This window comes from Henckelia pumila, chromosome 1, assembly GCF_033568475.1.
Source record: "Henckelia pumila isolate YLH828 chromosome 1, ASM3356847v2, whole genome shotgun sequence".
NCBI classification, from domain to species: domain Eukaryota; kingdom Viridiplantae; phylum Streptophyta; class Magnoliopsida; order Lamiales; family Gesneriaceae; genus Henckelia; species Henckelia pumila.
In genome coordinates this window covers 182,574,264-182,602,067 of record NC_133120.1, presented here as the reverse complement: position 1 = coordinate 182,602,067, position 27,804 = coordinate 182,574,264, and the positions used below count along the sequence as shown (strand labels likewise).

Genomic DNA, 27,804 nt, shown 5'->3' with positions numbered 1-27,804 from the left:
AATCAAAATGAGGCCTTCTCGACCCCCATTTATAGGCGGAGATCAGACGCTCTGATCCTTAGATCGGATGCTCCGATCTGCGCATGCATTCCACGTTCCGATTGGCCAAGATCGGATGCTCCGATCCCACATCGGAGGCTCTAATCCCATGCATGCAACTACGTGTTCAATTCTTGTTGACACGTGCATGGCACTATGATCTTACGCTCTGATCGTCCCATAGCTTCCGAACTCCAACGTTGGCTCCGATCTGGATCGGACTCTCTGAACCCTATTCAGACACTCCGAAGTTCCCAAGCCTAAATAAGCATTTTTTGGGTGTTTTGGACCGAAATCCTTGGTCCTTTAAATTAAATTAAAATCCATTAACCATTTTTTATTAAATATAAACATGATTAGCAAATTAATCTTGTAAAATGGAATCGACCTATTACACATACCATATGCTCGCTTCCTACCGATGTGAAACCTTCAAGTTGAGACAAGTAAATCTCTTTCTTAATGTCTCCACTAAGTAACGATGTCTTCACATCAATTTTCCATATCTCTTCGTCATACAATGTTGTTATGTCTAGAAGAATTTTGATGGACTTGAACACAGCAACTGGTGAAAAGTTCTCCTCATAGTCAACTCCTTGCCTTTGAGTATATCATTTTGCCACCAATCTTGCATTGAAGGTCAACACCTTCCCATCCGCTCCAATTTTCCTTTTTTAGATCCATTTGCATCCTATGGGAACAATTCCTTTAGTTGGGTCCACTAATGACCAAACTTGGTTAGATTGCATTGAGTCCATCTCGACTTCATGGATTCAAGCCATTTAGTTGATTTAGCATCAGATATTACTTTTTGAAGTTTCTTGGATCACATCCATAGTCAAGCTCATCATGACCTTCTTCATGAAGCAGAGTTTATCTAGTAGGTGGTCTAATAATTCTCTCAGACCTCCTTGGTACGTGTATCTCATCGATTGGTTGTTGGGGTTTGGGTTCTATTTCTACTATAGTGGGCGTCTCTCGAACCTCTTCGAGATCTATCATCTCACATTTTCTATCGAGTAGAAACTCATTCTCTATGAAGATGACATTTATTGAAACAAACACTTTTGTTTCCTTTGGATGATAAAAATAATATCCAACAGAGTTCTTTGGATATCCCCCGAAATAGCATAAAGTAGATCTATTATCCAATTTGTCTCCCATTGTCTGCTCCACGTAATCAGGACATCCCCATATATTCAAGTAAGAATATTTGGGAGGTTTCCCCATCCATATCTCATTTAATGTTATTTCCACTTCATTAGTATGCACAGTGTTCAACAACCTTGCCGGAGTTTCAAGCGCATGGCCCCAAAACGAAAGCGGCAACTCATTGAATCTCATCATTGATCTAACCATGTCCATCAATGTTCGATTACAAAACTCTGACACACAATTCAATTGTGGTGTGTCTGGTGGAGTCCACTGTGAGAGAATCCCATTCTCCTTCGGATAGTCTAGGAACTCAGTACTAATTTATCATCCACCTCGATCAGATCGAAGTGCCTTAATACTTTTTCCTAGTTGTTTTTCTACTTTAGCCTTGAATTTTTTAAACTTTTCAAATGCTTCAGATTTGTATTTTATTAAATACACATACCCATACCTTCTAGCAGTCATTAGTAAAGGTAATGAAGTAGGATTTCCCATACTTAGTTTTAACACTCATTGGGCCATACACATCAGCATGGATCAAATCCAATAAATCATTTGCACGTTCTACATTCCCTTTAAGGAGATTTGGTCATTTTTTCTTTAATACATGATTCAAAAGTGGGCAGAGAATTTATGTTTGACATGTCGAACATGTCTTCTCCTAATAGTTTGTGCATTTTTCTTTGGGAAATATGACCTAGTCTAGCATGCCAAATGTGTGCGGGGTTTGGACTATCTTGTTCTATTTTCTTTTTTGTTGTTTGTGTTCATGTTTGGACATTGTTGAATGGAATATCTTTTAATTTTATGTTGTAGATCGTTTTCCAATTCGCCAGTTCCTACCAAACGTTCATTCCTGTATATATTGCAGACTCTTTTTGAAAAAGACAAGAATAATAATATCCATAAAGCATATAAATAATGTTTTTAACAAAATCAGAAACTTATAAAATATCTCTAAAAAACTACTTTAAATCATTGTTTAATATCAAAATAATATCTCATATGACCTTGGTCGCAACTCTTGTTCCATTACCTAATCTTTGAAAGGTCTCTCACTCTCTAAGATTCTCGTCATCACTTGCAAATATTTGCAATGATTAGAACCAAGTCCGGTATCCAATACCTAAGAGGAATTCATTGAGACGTTAACTTCTATATTTAAACACATCACAGCGAGAACACTTCTGGACTCGATATTCCTCATAATGTCCATATTCATTGAAGTGAAAATAGACTTGTTGATTTTTGTCAGATTTACAGGACTTCTTGTCGGGTTCCATTTTTCTTCATAGGGTCAGAACACTTTCTTCCCTTTCTTTTGGACCCTTTTGTAAGCTCATCGAATTAGTTTGTGCACTAAAAAAAATTTTATGTGCAGATGAATGTCAAAAACATTCATATTTTCTTCGAACTGTCTCTAAAGTTCTTGTGACATATAAGTCATCATATAATGCGTTGCTTTCAGATCATGGTCATATCATTTCTTAAGCTTTGACAGTTCTAGAAGACCTACATTATTCATGTGCATCCTTTGGATGGGCTTTATCAAGTATATATGCGATTCTTTCTAACATTAGAATAATCTTCAGATTTCTCAACTAGTGATGATAATTATGTACAATTAGCTTGTTTCAATCAAGAATAATAGAAAGTGGATTACGGATTGACTTCTTGAATATACTGATAACGGAAAAAGATAAGCGTTACTGATTATTTTAAAATAATTATAAGATATAAAACATGGAATTTAATTTTATAAATTTTACTCCCACTATTCTGACATTTTCACCACTGATAAGAGTGTTTTTATGCATTATTTTGTTTTAATTTTTGAGTCGATTTTGCATGCATTCATGTTGTGTTAATTTCATTTATGTATAATTTTATTCTTATTCATGCATATTGTCTTCATGTAACTTTTCCTGGTTTATTTGTATAAATTAAGGAAGAAAATATGAATATCGGCAGAAGAGGTTGTGCTCGAGCAGATACTTTTAACTGCTCGAGCTCGTAAAAGCCAAAGTGAAGATCTGGGGACAGAAACAAGCGCGCTCGAGCGCGATCGCCGAAAATTTAAAGTACAAAATAGATATGGCATGCTCGAGCGGGCAATTTCTTCTGCTCGAGTACGTTTGACGAAGTGTGAAAAATAAAGTCAAAAGTTTATGCGCTCGTGCGGGCACTTTTAGCCGCTCGAGCACGATTGCGAGAAGATAGAAAAAGCTGATTTTCAAAATATTAAATCCTTTGTGTAACGACCCACGTCCTTCCACCGCATCCCTCCCCATTGTAATGGACTGGGCCTCTGCGCTCTGCTAACCCTCTCTGGGTCGGCCCAGCCATACTCATGATCTCTTCCCCCCTGGTGGGGAATTTCATGCCCTCCCCAGGACTTGAACCTTGAACTCTAGGATAAGTACAAAGTCCACTCAGTCCTGGTACCATTGAGCTAGTGGGCCCAGAGAGGGTTAGCAGAGCGCAGAGGCCCAGTCCATTACACCCAGCCTATAGCATGGGCTCGGATCGCATGGTTCGATGGGCATCGCACTTCATGACCTCTCCACTCCTGGCAGTGGGTTTTATGCCCTCCCGAACACTTGAACCCTGTACCTCCAGGATAAGTACAATGATTCTTAAAGTATCCTGGAGGTACAGGGTTCAAGTGTTGGGGAGGGCATAAAACCCACTGCCAGGAGTGGGGAGGTCATGAAGTGCGATGCCCATCGAACCATGTGGTCCGAGCCCATGCTATCGGCTGGGAATGGATGCGATGGAAGGACGTGTGTCATTACATAAAAGGGCGCCCTTTTAAGTAATGACCCACGTCCTTCCACCGCATCCCTCCCCAGCCCGTAGCATGGGCTCGGACAGCATGGTTCGACGGGCATCGCAATCATGACCTCTCCACTCCTGGCAGTGGATTTTTTCCCTCCCAAGGGATAGAACCTTGCACCTCCAGGCTTAAGTACAAGTTCTTATCATCCCTGGCAGGAGTGGGGAGGTCATGATTGCGATGCGCGTCGAACCATGCCGTCCGAGCCCATGCTACGGGCTGGGAAGGGATGCGATGGAAGAACATGGGTCATTACACTTGGTTTGTCGGGCTTTATTTCATGGGCTTTAAAAGAAATATAAAAGGGAGTATTAAGACTGCAGAAAGGGGTACTTTGACGCAATAATTGAAGGTGGTGTCTAGGGCGTTGGATATTGAAGACTTGGAAGAACGCTCCATCCTAGTTTCTTTTTTGTTCTTCTTTTTTTGATGATTAAAATGTTGTTTTGAATTAGGTTTTCATTTTATTAGTAGTTTTTCTTCAACCAAGATCACGAGATTGGGTCGAGACTAATTTATGTTTGATACGTGGTTGCATATGTGATATATTTTGAATATTTTCAGTTATTGATTGATGTTAGTTTAATATTTCTTGTGAATAGCCTGATCACCTAGTCACATATTTGTTGATTAATAATGAATCGAAAGAGGATTGATGAAATTAAATATCAAAGATTTCAATATACATATTGTTAAACCGACTAGAAATATTAATCGGTTTAAATATCTGGTTTAGGTGAAAACTGAATTTTCATAAATATTGAATGCGTTTGAGTTTCATTAGAATTAATTAGAAATAATTAATCCTTCTAACTTGAATAACTTTAGCAATTCTAGAAATAGATTGTTGAATAATATAGGAAAATTCACCGTGACTGGAATAAACATAATTTTCAATTTGTGTCACGTGGATGCATAAATTAGCTCGATACCTTCGTATGTCTTGGTTGTCTCGTTTTAATTGAATTTATTCTTGAGATGTAGTTGTTAGATAGTTTCATAATTATTTATAATTTATTCAACTCATCAAACACATTTTATTTTTCTTTCTAGATTAAATTAAATAAATAAATCTTGAGAATTGACTACAGTCTCCGTGGGATCGATACTTGGACTCGTTGTCCATATACTATTACTTTACCTAGTTCACTTGCTAGAATTATTATTCATAACCAAAATTATCGGTCAAGTTTTTGGCGCCATTGTCGGGGACTGTTTAGTTAATATTATGATAGATTATTTTTTTGAGACTATATTTTTGTTCTTGTTAATTTTATTTTTGAAATCTGAAATTTTCTTCTTATTTTGATTTTAGGTGCTTTATTCACTTGCATGAGCCGTACTCGACACTCCAAGGACCTCATACCACTTGACTTGGAAATCTAGAACACACTTCGCAGTATACGGAAAGCGCAAAAGAAGATAAATTTAGTATTTGAGTCAGAATCAGAAGAAGACTTCGAGAGTGAAACAAAGTCTGTGTTCGAGATGGCCAACGGGAACAACAATCACACAATGTTGGAATTGACCAGACCTCTAGTCGTTGGAAATGGATCCAGTATTGTTTGCCTTGCTGTTGAGGTGAACAACTTTGAGCTTAAACCTGCTATTATTCAGATGATCCAACTTCAAGCGTGATTTGGAGGCGCTAATGTGGAAGACCCTTACGCTCATATGGAGAGATTTCATTATATATGTGATACTTTTAAATTCAATGGGGTGACAGCTGAAGAAGTAATACTGCGGTTATTCTCATTCTCTTTACAATGGGATGCTACTGAGTGGCTTACAGAACTTCTTGTCGGATCTATCACGACATGAACGGAACTTGTTAAAGCTTTTTTGAACAAGTATTTCCCTCCAAATAAGATGGCACAGTTGTTTTCTGACATCATATCTTTCAAGAAGAAAGATGGAGAGTTGCTGAATTTAGCTTTAACAAGATTTAAGAAGATGTTGAGGATGTGTCCTCAACATAATCTCACTCAAAGCCAGCAGACTCAGACGTTATACAATGGATTTGACCCATCAGTGTGATCTATGCTTGACGCAGCCGCCAATGGAAGCTTATTCATAAAAACTCCAGCTGAAGCATGGGAAATAACTTGTAACATGGCTGAGATTAACATTGGGTGGCCGGATCTGAAAAATGAGAAGAAAGCTCGAGTTCTTGAGATTGATGCAGTAACATATTTAACTGCAAAAATTGAAGCTTTATCTCATCAGATGTCACAAATGCAGTCAACATCTGTTAATCAAGTACAAGGGATGGTCATCTAGGAACAGTTAAAGTTTGACAGTGAGACGACAAGGGTTGTGGGAAATCAAGGAAGGCAACCATATAACCCCTACAACAATACTTACAATTCGGGTTGGCAAAATCAACCAAAGCAAGAAGATAAGAAGCCGAGTTTTGAAGAAATCATTATGAAGTACGTAGCTGGGACTTAAACAAGACTTCATAATCAAGAAGCGATGTTGCAAAAGCTAAAAAATCAGATGGCTCAGTTGGCGACCCAGCTCTTGACTCATGTTCCTGGATCATTGTCGAGCAATACTGATAAGATTTATAGGGATGTGAATGCGATAATGGTTGTGACAAGGTCTCAAGGGGAGGAACCAAACAAGAGTTCTTAGGGAAAGGAGATGGTAAAGCAAAACATTGAAGAGGCAAGAGATGACAAGCGCATCTCTGAATAATCCTCGCCAATAAGTAAGAAAGGTAATAATTCAAACTTTGAAGTTAATGTTGATGTTGATATATCTACTCTTCCTTTTCCACAAAGAGCTAAGAAGTTACAATTTTATTATGAGTTTAAAAGTTTCTTGAAATTTTCAAGAAACTGCTTATTAACATTCCTTTCGCAGATGCATTAGCTTAGATGCCGAGTTATGCTATAATTATTATTCATAACCGAAATTATCGGTCAACCACCATAAAATGAAAACGGGAAATCATATTTCCTTAGTGGGTACATGATGCCCAATTAGCCAATTATGATCCCAAATAATATCAGTCATTCATAATTTCTAAATGGTAGAGCCCAATTGCATCTCTACGCAACCCTCACGCTTGATAAAGGCACAATAATATAACGCCGTTTATCATCACGTGTCAAACCGACCCATCAAATTTTGAATCGTAGTGGACAGTCGCCATGAGTTCCTCCAATAATATTATGAGCCGAAGTCATTGGAGTTCCACCCAACTGACATCACTTATGTCAGTGGAAGTCACAGCTTTCTGGTGTCCAGACCTCCCCAATAATATAAGCTAGACACTGACCGTGGATAGCGTTCATCAAGCAACCACCGTCAATGTAAGACAAGGATAAATTAAACTCTTTCAATTTTTCCCTTTTATGGTTTGATATAATTTTGAATAAAATTTCAAAATGAGGGATTTAAATTTTGAATTTGTCCACGAACATATGGTCCACCAGCTTCCAGTCTTGATATCCCACTAATTATAATATTACATTTAAATTTTCCATGGAAGACAAGGGATACATCTCATGGGGTGAAAACGAACCATAAACCAGACATATATTATTTTGTCAAATAAAATAATATAACAATTGAAACATGAAAATATCCTAACATACACCTAGCATATTGGTCATGGCTCTCGATCATCCTTCATGCATACAATATCACATATTATATTAAATTGAATAATCTATCAAATCATGTATCTCGTAATTTTATTACTAACCGTCACAACTATTAGATAATTCAATAAACCAAATAAACTCTTTTGTTCAATTTCAAATTGATTTATCAACAATTGATTTTATTGTAAAAATATTTTTGCTATAAATAATTAAAATCACATCCTAATTATTTATTTCATAAGAAAATATTCAAAATTTTTCAGAAATTAAATTTAAGGGTAAATTAGTCAAATTTTCAAAAAATCTCAGTTCTACCAAAAATATTTTAAGAAGTATGAAACATGCATCGGACCTCAAAACCCATCCGAGCCCATGACCGGGACTGCCCAAAATACTTTCGTATAGCCCGATTCTACGCCAAAGGGCTGCCCGAACGATTCAGGAAGCCTGCGGGTTGGGGCTTCCCGAACAGTTTGGGCAGCCTGTTACTGTTCACGCATGAACAGTACCGCGTGTTACTTTTCCCGATTGAACAGTAACGCGCGAACAGTACCCCCGCGTTACTGTTCACGTTCGGGCAGCGCCAAATATTATTTATTTGTTTTTTTTGAAAATCGTATTTTCTTATGCGTCGGTTTTTCGAAAAATTTTCTTATGCGGTTAGAAATAAAAAAAACTCAACACGCTCGATCTATTACTTCGATCCATACGTTATAGAGATCTGGCTCTGATACCACTGTTGATATTTGGGATTCTCACATCCAAGAACGCAGCGAAATTTAAAATTTTTATTAAATATTTGCATTAAAAATATCTCTTGGATATTCGTAGCAATGTTGTTCCTCCTCTTGATCGCACTAGAAACCAAAAAGATATTTTTCGTAGAGATTTAAAATTCGAGCAGCACAAAAATTCCAACACATGGAATAGGGGTGACTGAATTTTGTCTTACAAGTGGAGTGAGTTTTCAAGTCATACATACTTGTATTTATAGATTTAAAAGTATCCTAGTCCTACTGGGAATCTTTAAACCTAATAGGCTTCCTACGTTATTAATCTAGTCCAACTAGAATTAATTATGTACTAATGGGCTTTTACTCTCTAGGCCCACATTCCTTTTAACGCATAAATAAAATTCACCATGATCTCGATCGACGATCAATTCTCACCGATGTGATGAGTTTAACTTACTCATTATTATGACACCAAGTCCAAAATTAGAAACTTCCTAATTTTATCATTTTCACTGAAAAATTCCAAAATTATAATTTACTTATAAACACTTTTATAAGTTTATTATATTTGATCCTATCAAATTATTTTCCACAACTTCAAATCCTTGAATTAACTATCTCAACGGGAACAAGAAAACCAATACTTGTGTGATCCTCAATGGTTTAGGGATACAACCACTAGTAGAAAAATCGCAAAAGACTTCGGTTATTAACCAAAGTCATAGATAGATAATTACCGAAGTAGTGTCACGTGAAGTAATAGGTACTGTTTACTTCGCATCATAACTGAAGACGTAGCATCGAAATTACCGAAGTCTTTGCTAGGTTCATGGAGCCAAAACCGGTTCAGGATTGGATTGATGCTGAATTAAAAACATATATTTTACTTCGATAATTTAATTAATTAACGAAGTAAAATAAAGTCATTTACTTCATTAATTTCATAAATTACCAAAGTAAAATATATGTTTGTACTTCGTCAATTAATGAAATTGCCGAAGTATAAGAATTCGTTAAAAGATATTCTTATACTTCGGCAATGACACTAATTGACGAAGTAGAAGAAGTCTTTTACTTCGGCAATTTCACTAATCAACGAAGCAAAAAAATATCTTATACTTCGGTAAGTTCAATAATTGATGAAGTAAAAGATATATGTTTGCTTCATCGATTAGTGAAATTGCCGAATTAATAGAAGATATATGACTGCATCATTTACATATGAGCTGATGAAGTAAATTCTTTGAACGACTTCATAGCTACGGATATATGGTGAAGTAAATTATTTATTTAACTTCACCATTTAATTTTAGTGAAGTAAAAACATATGCTTCGCTACATTAAAATTTAGATACAATAATGCCACAATATAAATATATTTTTGAAACTCAAAATAGACTAATAAGATTAATAAATTATTCATCTTAAAACGACAAACATCTATACATCGAAATGTATATCCACCAAAATAACCCAAAAATATGCATGTATCCACAAGTATTTCCAGAAAACTAGAAGTGTATTCAAACAGAGAAAACAAAGTATTATCCCAATGTACATGACACGTTTTGGCACCTAAATAGGAGTAGACGAATTCACCTCATTCACTTCTAACTTCGTCAAATTGATCTTGGTTGTAATGTTCTCGATGGATCCTGCAAAATAAAATGTAAAAAAAGGTATCTCAACGTCAATAAGAATGTCATCATCTTCAGGAAACAAGTAAACATATATTATTTTCTTGGTGATGTCACTTGAAAGTAAAAACATCTATGAGATTACAGACTTGATGCATAAGATGATACATGCTTATATTATGGCTTGCATTATCTTAATTTAGAAAATAGGACACCATTAACTTAAATTAAAAAGGTTGCAACTTTCATGCATGATAGTCCAGACTAATCTTGTGACTGTGGGCTCAATCACGCAAGTAACACAAAGAACAATTCAAATATGACATAAAACTTTATCGAAATTGGAGTACAAACCAGTGTAAGCATAATGCGTTAGGTTTTGTCTGCTAGCGAAGTTAAACAAAAAATGATAAATACAAGTTATTTAACAAACAAAGAATTGGACAAGCAGAGTTGAAGAGTATGTTCCATAAAAACACATAAAACCAATTGTACTATTATAACCAATTCACAAGTAAAACGCAAGAAAGAATTCTTTGAAAAATACATGCTCATATGCTCACCATCAACCAAGCATAAAATAAATAAAAAAAACTCACCATCTTCTCCAAATGTATATTTTCACAAGGAATGCTAATTTAAAGTAAAAATGTCAGCAAATTCACAAAAAAACATCATGAAAATGAAAAACAAATTGACCAGTTTTGCTTTATTCACCTTAGAACTTCTTGCCAATGCACCTTTTCCCTGAAAATCAAAATGCCAAAGGCTATTAATGTTATAAAATCAATACGACACACTTGATGCTAAAAAATAGTTCAAGAACCCGAAACTTGAGGTTTGCATAATTCTTTGGTTGAGATGCTAAACAAATTTGCTAATCTTGAGGAAGAATTAACAAGGAAAGGTTATTCAAAGACATTGTTCTTTCCGAATTTCAAGTTGTTACCTTAATAATGTAATTTGTCACAACTCTTGCTTCAAACCCTTCAATAGATGAAAGCCCATATAAACAATCAACCAACCCATATAAGTTATATTTTCACATAAATGAAATATAAAGTTTCTAATTTTCCACTAAGTTAAGATAACCTTCATGAAAATATCAATATCAAGATCCGGTTTATTGTTTGCTTCATTTTCTCTTCTTGACAATTCTACTTCTTTAATGTAAATAGAGTAAACAAAAACAGATATTAAAAGCAACAAAACAAAGAAATTATCATTTTTGAAATAACTTTGTGCTTTCTCTACATAAAGGCCATACCAAAGGTTGTCTAAAAAATTCCTTCCACATTCACTTATTTTCAGAAAGCAAGATCTTCCTAACTGAGGTTACAGCAGATGTAGTATCCCGTAATCAAAATCAGTAATTAAGGAATTAATCATAAATACTTGGGTAGAGTTCGGAAGCTCCGAAGGTGAGATCGGAAGCTCCGATCAGGATCGGAAGCTCCGAACAGGATCGGAAGCTCCGGTCGTTATTACGTCAGGCATGACGTGTGGCAAGATCGGAAGCTCCAATCGGGACCGGAAGCTCCGATCACCCCTATCCGGAGTCAACAAGTGATATTTTAACACGTGGCAGATCAGGATCTTCGTAAGCTCCGATGGCAGGATCGGACGTTCCGATCGAGGTTCGGACGTTCCGATCAAGGATCGGAAGTTCCGATCGTTGTCTATAAATAGAAGGCCGAGGCTTCACTTTCATTTGCCAATTCCGAGTCCTCCTTTCCATTCTAGTCCTTTTGGAGCTGTTCTAGTCTTCTTAGGCTTGGTCCGGAGGTCGGCGAGGCTTTCGATAGTCGTAGCGGAGTTGTGCCCAAGTTCTGGAGGCATCGACATCAAAGGGCTAACGACGGACGAAGGTATAGCTTTTGCTTCCTATAAATATTTAGGAGTATGCAATAGCTTAGTTAAGGATTTTAGAGCACTTTAATGATAGTAGTATAATTTGGCAGTGTAAAGCAGACTATAGGCGTGGACCTAGAGTTGGTAGAGCTTGCTCTGTTTTGAGGTACGAAAGTACTGTTCGAGATATCCTGACTGAGTATGCATGTATTATGTGACTGCATGATTTATATGCCATGATATTATGATGCATTCATTTGCATCTTGCTGTATCTCTTTCGAGATGTCTGTTAGTAGGGTTGTACCCTATCCTGTTAGTGGATGGACTTCCATCGATTTGGGTCCGGCGTATCCACGGTTATTTCGGTATGGGAGCCACCTCCTGAAGCGACGACATAGCGTGCTACATACCAGGGCCCGGTCTGTCTCTGTTATCTGATCCTTGACCTCGAGTCTATAGGGAGTTCACTTTGCATGCATGTATACTCATACTCTCGTACTGAGCGTTTTATGCTCACGTCTCGTACTCTGTATTTTTCTGGACACCCTATTCCATGGGGCAGGTTTGCGATTGGACGAGGAGGGTGGATCCAGGAGGAGCTAGTCAGTGGTTGGCCAGCTGGAGATTCGCTTAGGTTTTATTACTGTTGTTTTGGGTTTATACAGCTATTCAATTTGGTTGTATATTATTGGATAAATTACAGATTTCTTTACTTGGGGTTGTAAATTATTTATGGTTTCCGCAGTTTTATTCTGATATCTATTTAATTAAGTTAATTGCATGCATAAGTTCTGTTTAGTAGGTGATCCAGGTAAGGGTCACTACATTTATGGTATCAGATCATGCAAAAGAATTCTTGGGATTTAGTCTCATCTTGAGTTATTTTTGTAGATGTCAAATCGTGACGACCGGAGTTCTCATGGCAGTGTTGGTGGGCGTTGGGGTGATGCCGACCGGGAACCTCGTCGAGAACGGCGTCATCGTCATCATGACGACGAGCGTTTCACTGTGCGTCGATTCTTAGCTATGGGTCCTAAGCCCTTAGTTGGAGGTGAGTCTCTGGAGGATGCGGAGAACTGGTTAGACCGCATGGAGACGACTTTTCAGAATTTCCAATGCACCGAGGAGCAGAAGGTGGAGACCCTTGGCTATCTTCTAGATGGGCGTGCACGCAGGTGGTGGAGGTTTACTTCTGCACCTTTTATTGCGGTGAGAGGAGTGGTCACCTGGGCCGAGTTCCACACAGCTTTCCAAGAGCGGTATTTTCCTCCTGCACTCCGTCAGTCGAAGGCAGGCGAGCTACTGAGTCTGCGAAAGGGAGCCATGTCTATCGATGAGTATCAGCAGAGGTTCTTTGATCTGCTATCCTATTGCCCCGAGATTGCTGATAGCTCAGAGATGAAGTATAATCTGTTCCTTCAGGGCCTTAACCCTGAGATCCATGACCGTGTGGCAGTTGGCGACGACATGTCCTACGAGAGTTTGGTGAGCCGTCGTCACCAGGCGGAGGACAGCATTCGGCGGAACAGGTATTTCCCTTAGTCGAAGCCTGCTAGTTCTTTGGGTCCCCGTGCCCAAACTTTCAAGAAGTCTGGATCTTCTTCTTCCTCTGGTTCTGGAGGTGTTGTCCGTTTCGGTAAGAAGGACAAGTGTGATCACTGTGGGAAGAACCATCCATCCGACAAGTGCCACAGAGCTTCTGGAGCTTGTTTCCGTTGTGGAGAGACTGGTCATATCCGGAGGGATTGTCCACTGTCTGGGGGAGGCGGTTCTGGATCTGGTTCAGGATCGGGTTGTCAAGCCACCGTACAGTAGAGGTCGCAGGGACAGTCTGCTGGGAGTTCTCATTTGAGGCCACGAGCTTCTGGCCAGGTGTTTGCCCTGAGACATGATCAGGCAGTGGAGGAGAATGAGAAAGTCATCACAGGTACATTTCTGCTTTATGGTATACCTGCTCTTGTACTTATTGACACTGGTGCATCTCATTCCTTCATTTCTGCACGTTTTGTTAAGAGGCATAAGTTACCATGCATTGCACTAGACGTAGTGATGTCTGTTTCTACTCCGACGGACCAATCTGCTTTGGCTAAGCGTCTAGTGATGGGTTGCCCTTTAGAGTTCGAAGGGAACATTCTGTTAGCGAATCTCATGGTCTTGGCGATGGACGACTTTGATTGCATTCTGGGAATAGATATGTTGACTACCTATCGAGCTTTAGTGGACTACTATCAGAGATTAGTACGCTTTCATCCGGAGGGGAGTGAGAGCTGGTTTTTCTATGGTGAGGGAGCGCGACCCCCGATGCCTTTGGTATCAACTTTGAGAGCCTGTAGAGCTCTAGAGTCTGGCGGGGAAGGCTACCTTATCTATGCAGTTGATTTGTCCGCTGAGAGTATTGGGATAGAGAGCATTCCTGTTGTGGATGAATTTCCAGATGTATTTCCTGATGAGATTCCGGGTTTTCCTCCTGCTAGGAAAGTCGAGTTTGGAATAGAGTTGATGTCGGGTACTTCGCCTATTTCTAGAGCACCGTATCGTCTGGCTCCATCAGAGATGCGTGAGTTAAAGAATCAGCTACAGGATATTTTGGACAAGGGGTACATTTGTCCTAGTGTATCTCCTTGGGGAGCTCCTATTCTCTTTGTGAAGAAGAAAGATGGGTCGATGCGGCTGTGCATTGACTATCGGCAGCTGAATCGAGTCACTGTGAAGAACAAGTACCCGTTGCCTCGTATTGATGACTTGTTTGACCAGCTGCAAGGCATGTCAGTTTACTCCAAGATTTACTTGAGATCTGGGTATCATCAGTTGAGAGTCCGTGATCAGGACGTAGCCAAGACTGCATTCCGTACTCGCTATGGGCATTACGAGTTCCTAGTGATGCCATTTGGTTTGACTAATGCGCCGGCTATATTCATGGATCTGATGAACCATGTCTTCAGGGAGTATTTGGACAAGTTTGTCGTGGTCTTTATTGACGACATCTTGGTGTATTCGCGTAATACGGAAGAGCATGTTTCTCATTTGCGGTTGGTACTACAGACTCTTCGAGATGAGCAGTTGTACGCCAAGCTGAGCAAGTGCGAGTTCTGGATGGATAGAGTGGTCTTTCTTGGCCATATCATATCCAAGGAGGGGATTTCTGTTGATCCAAGCAAGATTGAAGCGGTACTTAATTGGTCGCGTCCGACGACAGTTGCTGAGATCCGTAGTTTTCTGGGTCTAGCAGGGTATTATCGTCGCTTTATTCTGAACTTCTCTCAGTTAACTCGACCGTTGACGCAACTTACCCGCAAGGGTGTGGATTTCGAGTGGTCCTCCGAGTGCGAGGAGAATTTCCGTGAGCTTCGACGGTGGTTGACTTCTGCGCCGGTGTTGGCATTACCGTCAGGATCTGGAGGGTATGTAGTTTACACGGATGCTTCTCTTCAGGGGTTAGGCTGTGTCCTGACTCAGAATGGGCATGTGATCGCATACGCTTTTAGACAGCTGAAGCTTCACGAGGACAACTACCCAGTCCATGATTTGGAGTTAGCAGCCATTGTGTTCGCTTTGAAGATCTGGCGTCATTATATGTATGGCGAGAAATTTGAGATCTTCACCGACCATAAGAGTCTCAAGTATTTGTTCACTCAGGCGGAGTTGAACATGTGGCAGAGATGTTGGATGGACTTGCTTAAGGACTATGATTGCGAGATTAAGTACCATCCGGGAGCTGCTAATCTCACCGCGGATGCTTTGAGTCGCAAGGTGCGATTATCCGCACTTCAGACTTGTTCGATGTCTAGTGCGATCAGTGACTGTTGTACTTCAGGTTATACCTTCAAGCATAAGAAAGGTATGCAGAGTATCCAGATGTTTGCGATATTATCTGAGCCAGCCTTGTATTCACGGATCCGAGATGCTCAGATGTCTGATTCGAAGACCCTGCGTTTAGCTCGTCTAGCTAACGAGGGTAGCTCGTCGGGATTTCATTATCAGTCAGATGTCTTTCTGTGTTTGTCTGGTAGGCTTGTGATTCCGCAGGATGAAGAGTTGCGAGAGGAGAATTTGTCTCAGGCACATCGCACTAAGTTGAGTATTCACCTTGGGAGCAACAAGATGTACAAGGATCTACGTACTCATTTCTGGTGGAAGGGAATGAAACGCAGTGTTTATCAGTTTGTTTGGAGATGTTTGGTATGTCAACAGGTCAAGACAAAGCACCGACGACCTGGAGGATTGCTTCACAGTCTGCCTATTCCTGAATGGAAATAGAAGTTTATCACCATGGACTTTGTGACCCATTTGCCGGTATCCCCGAGGAACTGTGATGCTATCTGGGTTGTGGTGGACCGACTCACCAAGTCAGCGCATTTTATTGCCTATAGCCGAGAGTACTCTGTGGATCGCATGGCACGGATGTACATTCAGGAGATCGTCCGACTTCATGGAGTGCCTGTGAGCATTGTCAGCGATCGGGACCCCAGGTTTACTTCTAGATTCTGGGGGAGTGTTCAGCGTGCGATGGGTACTACTCTCAGTTTGAGTACAGCCTATCATCCGGAGACTGATGGTCAGTTGGAGCGCACTATCCGTACTTTGGAGGATATGCTTAGAGCGTGCGTCATGGATTTTGGTTCAGCCTGGCAGGATCATTTGCCGTTGATCGAGTTCGCTTACAACAATAGCTATCACACTAGTATTGGGATGGCACCTTTTGAGGCGTTGTATGGGCAACGTTGTCGTACTCCACTCTTCTGGGAAGAAGTGGGGGAGAGACAGGCTGAGGGACCGGAGTTTATCCAGCAGGCGATACACATTGTTGATCAAATCAAGAAACGGATTAAGAATGCACAGGATCGTCAGGCCAGCTATGCTAATATCAAGCGTAGGCCCTTGCAGTTCGAGGTCGGGGAGAAAGTGTTTCTGAGAGTGTCACCTTTCCGCAAGATTCTAAGATTTGGCCTTAAGGGCAAGTTGTCTCCCAGATTTATCGGTCCATTTGAGATCTTGGAGAGCATTGGCGATTTGGCTTATCGACTAGCTTTGCCACCGCATCTATCCAGTATTCACGATGTGTTCCACGTATCTCTGTTGCGACGGTATGTGGCAGATGAATCTCATATTCTGCAGCGGTCTGAGGTTCAGGTAGACAAGGATTTGACTTATGTTGAGAAACCTCTTCGTATCCTGGATTATAAGGATAAGGTTTTACGAAACAAAGTCATTCCTTTGGTTTTAGTTCAGTGGCAGTGCCGAGGCACTGAGGAAGCTACTTGGGAGCTTGAGGACAGGATGCGTAAAGACCATCCTGAGTTGTTTTGATTTCATTCTTTAGGTTGTATTCAGTTGCAAACTCTGTAAACGTTTGATTTGAATAAAGAATGTTTCTGATTTCTGTATTTGCATTTGGTACTTAAGATCTGATTTCGAGGACGAAATATCTTAAGTGGGGAGAATGTAGTAGCCCGTAACCAAAATCAGTAATTAAGGAATTAATCATAAATACTTGGGTAGAGTTCAGAAGCTCCGAAGGTGAGATCGGAAGCTCCGATCAGGATCGGAAGCTCCGAACAGGATCGGAAGCTCCGATCGTTATTACGTCAGGCATGACGTGTGGCAAGATCGGAAGCTCCGATCAGGACCGGAAGATCCGATCACCCCTATCCGGAGTCAACAAGTGATATTTTGACACGTGGCAGATCAGGATCTTCGGAAGCTCCGATGGCAGGATCGGACGTTCCGATCGAGGTTCGGACGTTCCGATCGAGGTTCGGACGTTCCGATCAAGGATCGGAAGTTCCGATCGAGGTTCGGACGTTCCGATCAAGGATCGGAAGTTCCGATCGTTGTCTATAAATAGAAGGCCGAGGCTTCACTTTCATTTGCCAATTCCGAGTCCTCCTTTCATTCTAGTCCTTTTGGAGCTGTTCTAGTCTTCTTAGGCTTGGTCCGAAGGTCGGCGAGGCATTCGATAGTCGTAGCGGAGTTGTGCCCAAGTTCTGGAGGCATCGACATCAAAGGGCTAACGACGGACGAAGGTATAGCTTTTGCTTCCTATAAATATTTAGGAGTATGCAATAGCTTAGTTAAGGCTTTTAGAGCACTTTAATGATAGTAGTATCATTTGGCAGTGTAAAGCAGACTATAGGCGTGGACCTAGAGTTGGTAGAGCTCGCTCTGTTTTGAGGTATGAAAGTACTGTTCGAGATATCCTGACTGAGTATGCATGTATTATGTGACTGCATGATTTATATGCCATGATATTATGATGCATTCATTTGCATCTTGCTGTATCTCTTTCGAGATGTCTGTTAGTAGGGTTGTACCCTATCCTGTTAGTGGATGCACTTCCATCGATTTGGGTCCGGCGTATCCACGGTTATTTCAGTATGGGAGCCACCTCCTGAAGCGATGGCACAACATGCTACATACCAGGGCCCGGTCTGTCTCTGTTATCTGATCCTTGACCTCGAGTCTATAGGGAGTTCACTTTGCATGCATGTATACTCATACTCTCGTACTAAGCGTTTTATGCTCACGTCTCGTACTCTGTATTTTTCTGGACACCCTATTCCATGGGGCAGGTTTGCGATTGGACGAGGAGGGTGGATCTAGGAGGGGCTAGTCAGTGGTTGGCCAGCTGGAGATTCGCTTAGATTTTATTACTGTTGTTTTGGGTTTATACATCTATTCGATTTGGTTGTATATTATTGGATAAATTACAGATTCCTTTACTTGGGGTTGTAAATTATTTATGGTTTCCGCAGTTTTATTCTGATATCTTTTTAATTAAGTTAATTGCATGCATAAGTTCTGTTTAGTAGGTGATCCAGGTAAGGGTCACTACAGCAGAACAGTGACGACTTCAGGTAATCACAGAAAACCAACTTCAAGAGATATCCTGGCCCCTTTTGGATATTAAATTATCTGATTTAAATATTTGCATCATTTAAAAAAATAAAATGCATTTACCTTAATTTGATTAACAATTACCATAAGATCGATTGTTGTTCAACATATTACCTTGTAGTAGTATTAATCATAAATTTTCAAATGTCCTCAATCTCGAAGAAAAAAGTTAAGATTGCACATGGTCACATGAAGTGAATTTGTGGAGCACTGCCACCATTTTCAATCTCGAGATCACGTAACATCTTTGCCAGGTAGCTCTTACCACTGCCTGAGTATAATAAATTTCCAAATACTCTTAGCAGATAATACAACAATTGATATATAGTTTTTGCAATAAACCAACAACATTTAGCCCATTTACTATACACGTTTTACTATATGTGGACTCCGTGTAATAACAATAGCTCATAATGCAACCAAGTATGCCACTAATACCAGCAATAACGTGTGCAAAGCCATTAGAAACATCAGAATCACATTCAAAGTGTGATTACCAGTGTCGTGAAATAAACTTTTATGTCTAACCTAGCTGTAATTAAGTTATATCATGTTCAGACAACAAGCTAAACTCCAGTTCATGGGCAACCCCTCCAAAAGATAGAATCAACAAATATTGCGAGACCTGCGGGGCGAAAACACAAATGATCAAATGAGTAAAAACTACAACAATTTGCCACAAGTTTTATGATCAAGAAAGAACAAATTTTTCAGAGATCTCTTTGAGATAAATAATTCGTTTAGGATGTATATAGAAAACAATTCCATATTAACAAATTATAGAAGTAACCCGATCAAATTTGGCTCTTCAACTAATATAAATAAATAAATAATAATTACTAAAAAATTTTCTTATAACATACTGCGAAAATTTTTGAATTACCTTAAAAGGCTCTTCCCATAAATAAAATGCTGACGTTTGCATCAATCCTAGGAGTAACCTAGCAAACTCTAGAAATCTCATGAAATTTCAAACAAAAACAAAACAAAACAAAACAACTACAATGTTAAAATAATTCTTAAATGAACAAAATTCTCTATTTAACAGTTTCAATCTAATTAACCCACAAGAAATAAAGTCATGGATATCTTATAAAATTATTTTACCCTTTTATTTTCAAAACAAAATTGAATAATATTTAATGAATAGAATAGAATAGAAATGGTAATGCCTCGCTTAAAACATTGAATAGAATAGCCTTATAGGAATCTTAGTAAAGATATATACAAACTAAATGATGCATGGTACCATCAGCCACTCACCAAAAATATAAATGCATAAATATGTCAACTACAATATTCATATGATACAAAATAGAGAAGATAGACATGGTATGATGAATTTAACCAAATCACTCCGCGAAATTCTCACAAGAAGCTCGTTTGGTCACGAAACAGGGTCATAACCGAATTTATACCTTAAACTCGTCCAAACATCAAGCCTAAAACAAATAACCTAATGAATAATCAATATATATCAATAATGAGGTTGTTTTTGCATACACTAGAAATTTATCCATGTTTGTCGTCCATCAGAGATTCCTAGTTTCAATCATCATCTCATAACACATGTACTTGATCTGTGATTTATGCAAAAATATAAATGCGTACACTAGCAATCAAGGTCCTCCGATTAATTTTTAGCCAACCTATTATTTGAGCAACAAATTAAATAATCCTACAAAAATAATATAATCAAGCACAAAAAAACTAATTCAATACCGTCTATCCATCTAAATAAAAAATTTTGAATAGAGAAATTAATGCCATAAAAATTTTGAATACCGGTTTATAGACGGAAGCCTGAAAATACATCTTCCTCAATAAGTTAAATATATTATCTATTGATATTCTGATACATGAGACAAGATATTCTAGATTCCAAACTTTTCACTTTGTTTTATAAATGCGCGCGACACCAAAAGTACCAAAAACTACAGTACACGAAGTCACAAATGGCCTGTTCAAGTAATAGTGACTTGAAATATTCAAGTCCCCGCGAATGAATGACACCAAGCATAGCTACCCACTTCCCAACAAGCAATAAACCGAGTCTAAACTGAAACTGAAAATAACAAATCTACCCACTTCTCAATCCTTAGTGAAGTCTTATCCCATCTCTTAAAAGAGTATGTAAAAAAGAGAGGAAATATTAAAGATGCCAATAATAGTACTAGAAAATAAATTTGACAAAGATCTTACTATTTGAGATTCGCGAAACAAATTGAACAGGTAAATTAACGAACAACTCCAATTTGAAAATGAAACAAAAATAGACAGATAAGCAGCTTATCTAACACCAAATTAGAAAAGAGATTAAGGAGTATTAGAAAAACCAACGGAGAATAATTTTCCTAATAAATTAAAGGGAACATTATTATTAATTTTTTATATAGTACTTTAAGTCTTTAATGATCCGAAAAATAAATGGAGGAATTGCTCGTATAACTTAATTATCATGCATCTGTTTTAGCAAGGAACTTTAACCTTCTTGAGAACAAGAAAGATATTGGACATATACTCTGCAAAAGAACATAAAGTATAACACATACATGATCCTCACATATCTTTTCATCATTCTAGGTATATTGGGATAGCATCAGCTAATTAAAACGGAGTAATGAGCAATTTTTTTGTTTGTAATACTCAAATGACAAAGGGAAACAAAAATGTCAAATTCATAAAGTATATCACATAAAAAGGGAAACACCAAGGTAATAAAGGAATAGAATCCAAATGCTCCCCAAAACCTAGCTTCATCAACCAACACCTGCAAACATGCCGAATCAGAACTAATCAAGAGTGAAATAATCTAAATATCATGACATTGCAAACTCAAACTAAGCACATGAATTTAATTCAATAGTTGAATACAGAATACGGCTAACACAAGACCATATACACCTAAGTTTCTGCCCATTTTAGCCCTTTACTTCAGACATGTACCAAATTTGGCAGAGGCGTGTCTGTAAAGCAGCAAGATAAATGCCTTTTGACTTATTCAGCAATTAATTGGCATTATCTCAATGATTTGTATAACTATGTAAAAATAAATCATAAGAGTTAACGCTTCTACATTCAACAAATTTTCTTGTTAGATATATATAGCATCTCACATTCTTTTTCCCTGTCCATGGATGTGAGGGCTGAGATTCAGCAAATTAAACAGACATAGGAGCCGCAGCTAAACAATATAAAGAAAGCCATCGTTAGTGGTACAAATAATAATATGAGGGCAATGGTTTTTCTAATGCATCGAACTCTAATTCCGTGAAATAATAGCCGATCACAAAACATACCCAGTGGAAAAACTGACAGTAATCTCCATTTTCCTTTTGCTTATGAGATTATTGTCCAAGGGAGTTTGAAATATATGCAAACAACAGGAAAATGAAAAGGAAACTATGCCAGGCCAATCACAGAGTCGAAGGCCTTCGAATCAGCAGGGCCTAAATTTTTATAATAGTACTATTATTAAGTCAACTACTGCTACGCGGTTCTCATGTCAAGTTCACGTTTGAATATTTCATCTGAATTAGATTATTTGTTTTATAGACACCACGGGAACACATAAGAATATTTCAAGTTACAAACACTGGTTGTCTTTACCCTTTTCCCACTATTGGCTACAACTCACTTTTGCATGATTGTTGCTCATCTCATTATTTTGTAAAGGCATTAACGTTGTGAATATTATATGAAAACATTAACTATATCAATGGCCTAGTTGATCCTAATATATTTCTTTCTTTGCTCATTGCATCACATTATATATTGTCATTATATGATTATCTTTATCATGTTTGTATAAGTATCCTGCAGTTCATTCCTATTTCTTTTGTGTGCCAACTAGAGATATTCAGGCTATCCTACCAAAACAATGTTGGCAATCCATATTCACCTCCATACCTTTTCCAGTTTCATAATTAGCATACCAAACCATCATCACAGAACATCAGGCATCAGAACGACAAGTAATTTGAACAATTACTGCAGTAAAGTGAGGTAACAACAGAACACTCTCAGAACATTGCAAATATTTTTTTTTTAAGTCTGGAAAATGAATATAAATTCACACAGACAAATACAAATAATGAATGATAGCTAATATTCAAGAATATATGAAGTATTTTAAAGTTAAATATCAAATATGTAGATTTTTTGAACAAGTTTGGGAAAACAGAAGGTTGTATATGAATAAACAACTTCTTTTTACAAAGCCTAAAATGCAAATGTTTACCTTCCCAACTCGATACTTGACATAAATGATTTTCTTTCTTTGCAACTTTACTCGAAATCGCTTGCCTTTAAAAACATGTAGTCCAGCGTTATAATTACACTTTTTATACAGATACACAAAGAAACCTAGAACCAAGATTGAATTTAGTTAAATCCAAATAAATTCAGTAAGTTTCCAGAAAAATCAAGAAAGGGTGCTGAGAATCGGGTTCGAAAAAACCAGTGGAAAAGAACGCATCTTCTTCGAGAGAATAGAATGTGATCAGGCCAAGATAAGGGCTTTTGCTATCGATTTATTTGACTATTTCTAAAGATCTCAGCCTCTGTAGTGGAAAGCCCAACGTATGAACCAAGAGCAGAGAAGGTAGAAAATTGTGTTTCGCTAGTGACCATACCTTCCTCTTCCACAGAGCGACGACAAAGAGGCGGAACTTCTGCACTTTGTTGTTGGCCATCTCCAAATCGATAATGGCGAGAATGGGGAAAATAAATATTCTTACACAGATTAATGGTGAGAATGGGGAAGCCTGGATCAGGAAGAAGTGATGGAAGCAGGCGTAAGTGATGGCAGCAGGAGGACATCGATCTGTAGGGGAGAGAATGGGGAGCCCTAAATGGATTTGTATTTGGAGATCGAGAGAAGAGGGCGGAAGAAGCTGGAGCTTAATTGAGAAAATGAAAATAGAGAACCTATTACTTCGCTGCATAAAAAATAAAAAATTTATTTTCACGTTTTTCCTTCGTCAAATTTAATTTGATGAAGTAAATAGTCACTTAAAAATTTAAGTAAAGCCCGATTCTTTAATTGATGAAGTCTAAAGTATATTTTACTTCGTTAATTTTATAACCGAAGTAAATAACTATTTATAACTTCGGCAATAATGATCACCGAAGTAAAAAATAGCGAAGTCTTTTAAGATTTTTCTACTAGTGAACTAGCCATGGGTTCACAACTCTTTGTGATTCAGGACATTGTATTTTATGCGGGCTTACCCTGATTAGCCCCATCCTATGCATCAAATCTTTGATCACAGAATTTCGGAATTCATTTCTGATTGAACCCATTGAATCATGGTAAGAGTGCCTAGTAGCATCGCCCCATGATTCCCTAGGTATCAATGATAGTTCCTGCAAGAACCTTTCGACTAATTTACAGTACAGTACTGTCCTTTCATCTCATATATCCCGATCTAATCTTCAACCATTGGTAAATCAAGGGTTGATCGAGATTCAATAACCATGTGAAACACATCAGAAGATATATATTGTCATCGCATGTTCAACTAAAGAAACTGTAGTGACCCGCACCATGATCACCTACTAATAAAAAGCTTAAGCATGCAATAATCTTAAGTAAAACATAATCATAATTTATCAGAAAAAAAACACCAAAGTTATACAAACCCAAGCAAAATAAATATAGAATTATTACAATCAAATTGAACCAGATTCTCAGAACCAAACTATCAAGTTCTGAGCCTCCTGCTCCATCCAACCTAAGACATGTCCCGTCGAATGGGGTGTCCAATAAACACAGAAATATGGACATGAGCGAACAACGTTCAGCACGAGAGTATGACTACACAAATACTATATGAGTATGAATGCAAGTGTACGGGATACCAAAAATCAAGGTCAAGAAACTCTGATCAAACAGAATAGGTGCCAAGTTATGTAGCATTTTATGTCGTCACACCAGTAGGTGGCTCACACACCCTACTGTGGATATCAGTGACCTGATCACGAGTACGTGTGTCCAACGATCCAATACATTAGGGTAACCACCCTAATACAGGCTATCACAAGAATAAAAGCTCAATATGATAATGCATGAATCAAAATATCGTGACATAATATATATGTAGATAGAATAATGACATATCACTAATCTTGAACAGTACTTTCGTATCTCAAAATATCAGATAAGCTACACTAGCTCTACTGTCCAAGCCTACAATCAAAAGATTAGTATATCACTAATGAACATCTAAAATTCTTATATAAGCTAATAGATACTCCCAAAATATTTATCGAAACTCTAATTATACCTTCGTACGTCGTTAGCCCGTTGTTGTCGATAGCCCCAGAACTTGGGCACAACACTGATACGAATCTGGAAACGCCTCATCAAAACCCCGGACCATACCTAGGAAGGCTGGAAATGCCCCCAAATACTCAAGAACTGAGAGAAGTAATTAGTGAATTGGCAATAAATGAGACCCTTGGATGTCCTATTTATAGGCAGAGATCGGATCTTCTGATCTTTAGTTCTGACGTTCCGATCCTGCATGGTGGCCACGTCGCCTACATGCGCTGATCGAACGCTCCGTTTAGCACATCAGATCGTCCCATCTCTACCGTGCAAAACACTTGTCCAAATCTACGACACTTGTTGAGCCATGACTTCGGACGCTCCGATATTGGCCACATGTCAAGAACGAGTTGACAACACATTGGACAATTTTCTACTGGTGTTCGGATCATCTAATCGTTTGATCATATTGTCCGATTTCTCCCGTTCCAAACTCCATTCTATCTTCCGAACTGCTAGAGTTTGGATCCTCCAATCCTGAGTTCGGACCATCCGAACTCACCCGAGACCAAATTTCAAAAATTATATTTTTAATCCAAATTAAGCCCTTAATCCATCTTTAATCATCTTAATCTTGTAAAATGAGACTTGGCTACTACATTCTCCCCCACTTAAAATATTTTGTCCTCGAAATCAATTCTTAAGTAAATGAACTCAAACTGAACAAAACATCTTTTTATTACCAATGAATATTTTACAAAATACAGTACTTTGAAACAAAAGTACAATCAAAACTACTCAAAATTTTCGGCTCTCTATTTCCCAAGTGGCTTCCTCAGTACCTCGACATTGCCACTGAACTAGAACAGGAGGAATGACTTTGTTTCACAACAACTTATCCTTATGATCCAGAATACGCAAAGGTCTCTCCACATACATCAAATATGTGTCCAATTGTACCTCAGACGACTCTAAAACATGAGACTCATCAACCACATATCTTCTCAATAGTGATACATGAATTACATTGTGGATACTAGATAGATACGGAGGTAAAGCAAGTCTACAAGCTAAATCTCTGATACTTTCCAAAATCTTGAGTGGACCAATGAATCTCGAATATAGATTTCCCTTGAGACCAAATCTCAATATCCAGCGAAAGGGTGAAACTCTTAGTAACACTTTTTCACCAACCTAGAATTGCAAAGTATTGCGCTTGACATTAGCATAACTAGATTATCGGTCCTGAGCAGTTCTAATGCGTCTCTTGATTTGTTCAACTATAACAACGGTATGCTAAATTGGTTCTGATCCTTCCACCTGTCTTTCCCCAACTTTTTCCCAAAACAATGGAGTACGACATCGTCGCCCATACAACTCTTCAAATGGTGCCATACCAACACTGCGGTGATAACTATTGTTGTACGTGAATTCAATCAATGGAAAATGATCTTGCCAAGTGGGACCAAAATCCATAGTACACGCTCATAACATATCCTCAAGAGTAAAAATCGTACATTATGTCTGCCCATCTGTCTCTGAGTGATACATTGTACTCAAACTGAGATTAGTGCCCAAAGCACGCTGAAAAATCCCCTAGAACCTCAAAGTAAACTTGGAGTCTCTATCACTGGCAATTATCACAGGTACTACATGGAATCGTACAATCTCATAAATGTACAAATGAGTCATCAAATCAAAAGTGTAATCTCGGTTATAAGGAAGGAAATTCGCTGAATTGGTAAGTCGATCCACCACAAACCCATATAGCATCACAATTCCTCGAATACACTATCAAATGAGTCATAAAGTCCATTGTGATAAATTCACATTTCCATTCAGGAATCGGAAAACTATGAAGCAATCCACCAGGTCGTCGATGTTCTACCTTAACCTGTTGACACACCAAAAATCTTGAAACATACTGGTAAATACTGCGCTTCATTCCTTTCCACCAGAACTGAGTTAGCAAATCTTTGTACATCTTATTGCTCCTTGGGTGAACACTGAACTTGGTACGATGTGCTTGAGATATAATTTCATCTCTCTTAGAGTGTCATCCTCAGGTACCACAATATGCCCGGATAAGTACATAAAACCATCTGATTTGTAATGAAATCCAGAAGTACTGTTACTGTTGGCTAGCCTAGTCAATTGCTCAGTCTTCGGATAAGACATATGAGCATCAAGAATCTGAGAATACAAAGCTGGCTCAGATAGAATCGAAAACATCTGAATACTCACCATTATCTTCTTATGCTTAAAGGTAAATCCTGAAGAACAACAATTCTGAATTGCACTATAAGTAAGACAAGATTGAAGTGCAGATACTCGCACCTTGAGACTCAAAGCATCAGTAGTAAGATTAGCAGCACCTGGATGATATTTAATCTCAAAATCTTAATCCTTTAACAAATCCATCCAGCATCGTTGTCTAATGTTCAATTCATACTGGGTGAACAAATGCTTGAGAATCTTGTGATAAGTGAAGATTTCAAATTTTTCGTCATACAGATAATGACGCCAAATCTTCTGTGCAAAGATGATAGCTGCTAGTTCAAGATCATGCATTGGATAATTCCCTTCGCGAACCTTCAGTCGTCTAGAAGCGTATGCAATCACATGTCCATTCTGAGACAAGACACAACCTAATCCTTGTAGAGAAGCATCACTATACACAATATACCCTCCAGAACCAGATGGTAGTGCCAACATAGGCGCCAAAGTCATCTGACTTCGAAGCTCACAAAACTTCTCCTCACACTCTGAGGA

The 27,804-nt window shown here is 38.4% G+C and overlaps 1 protein-coding gene across 1 annotated transcript; it reads right to left on the bottom strand.

The window, feature by feature from the left end:
* Nucleotides 1-20,771: 20,771 nt before the first annotated feature.
* LOC140875995 (uncharacterized) lies at nt 20,772-23,643 on the bottom strand. The gene is made up of 3 exons (XM_073279835.1): nt 23,396-23,643; nt 23,002-23,126; nt 20,772-21,531 (listed from the first exon to the last, which is right to left on the bottom strand). Exons 1-3 carry the CDS (start codon nt 23,580-23,582, stop codon nt 21,361-21,363), a joined length of 483 nt encoding a protein of 160 aa, XP_073135936.1. The 5' UTR covers nt 23,583-23,643; the 3' UTR covers nt 20,772-21,360.
* Nucleotides 23,644-27,804: the final 4,161 nt, after the last annotated feature.

Bases quoted from the DNA above. Each gene is read 5' to 3' on its own strand.
- LOC140875995 (XM_073279835.1), bottom strand. From the start codon at position 23,582: ATGTCCTCCTGCTGCCATCACTTACGCCTGCTTCCATCACTTCTTCCT. The intron at 23,127-23,395 runs GTATGGTCACTA...TCTTGGTTCTAG, and splicing joins TCGCTCTGTGGAAGAGGAAG to GTTTCTTTGTGTATCTGTAT. The intron at 21,532-23,001 runs GTAAACATTTGC...GCATGTTTGCAG, and splicing joins TCAAGTATCGAGTTGGGAAG to GTGTTGGTTGATGAAGCTAG.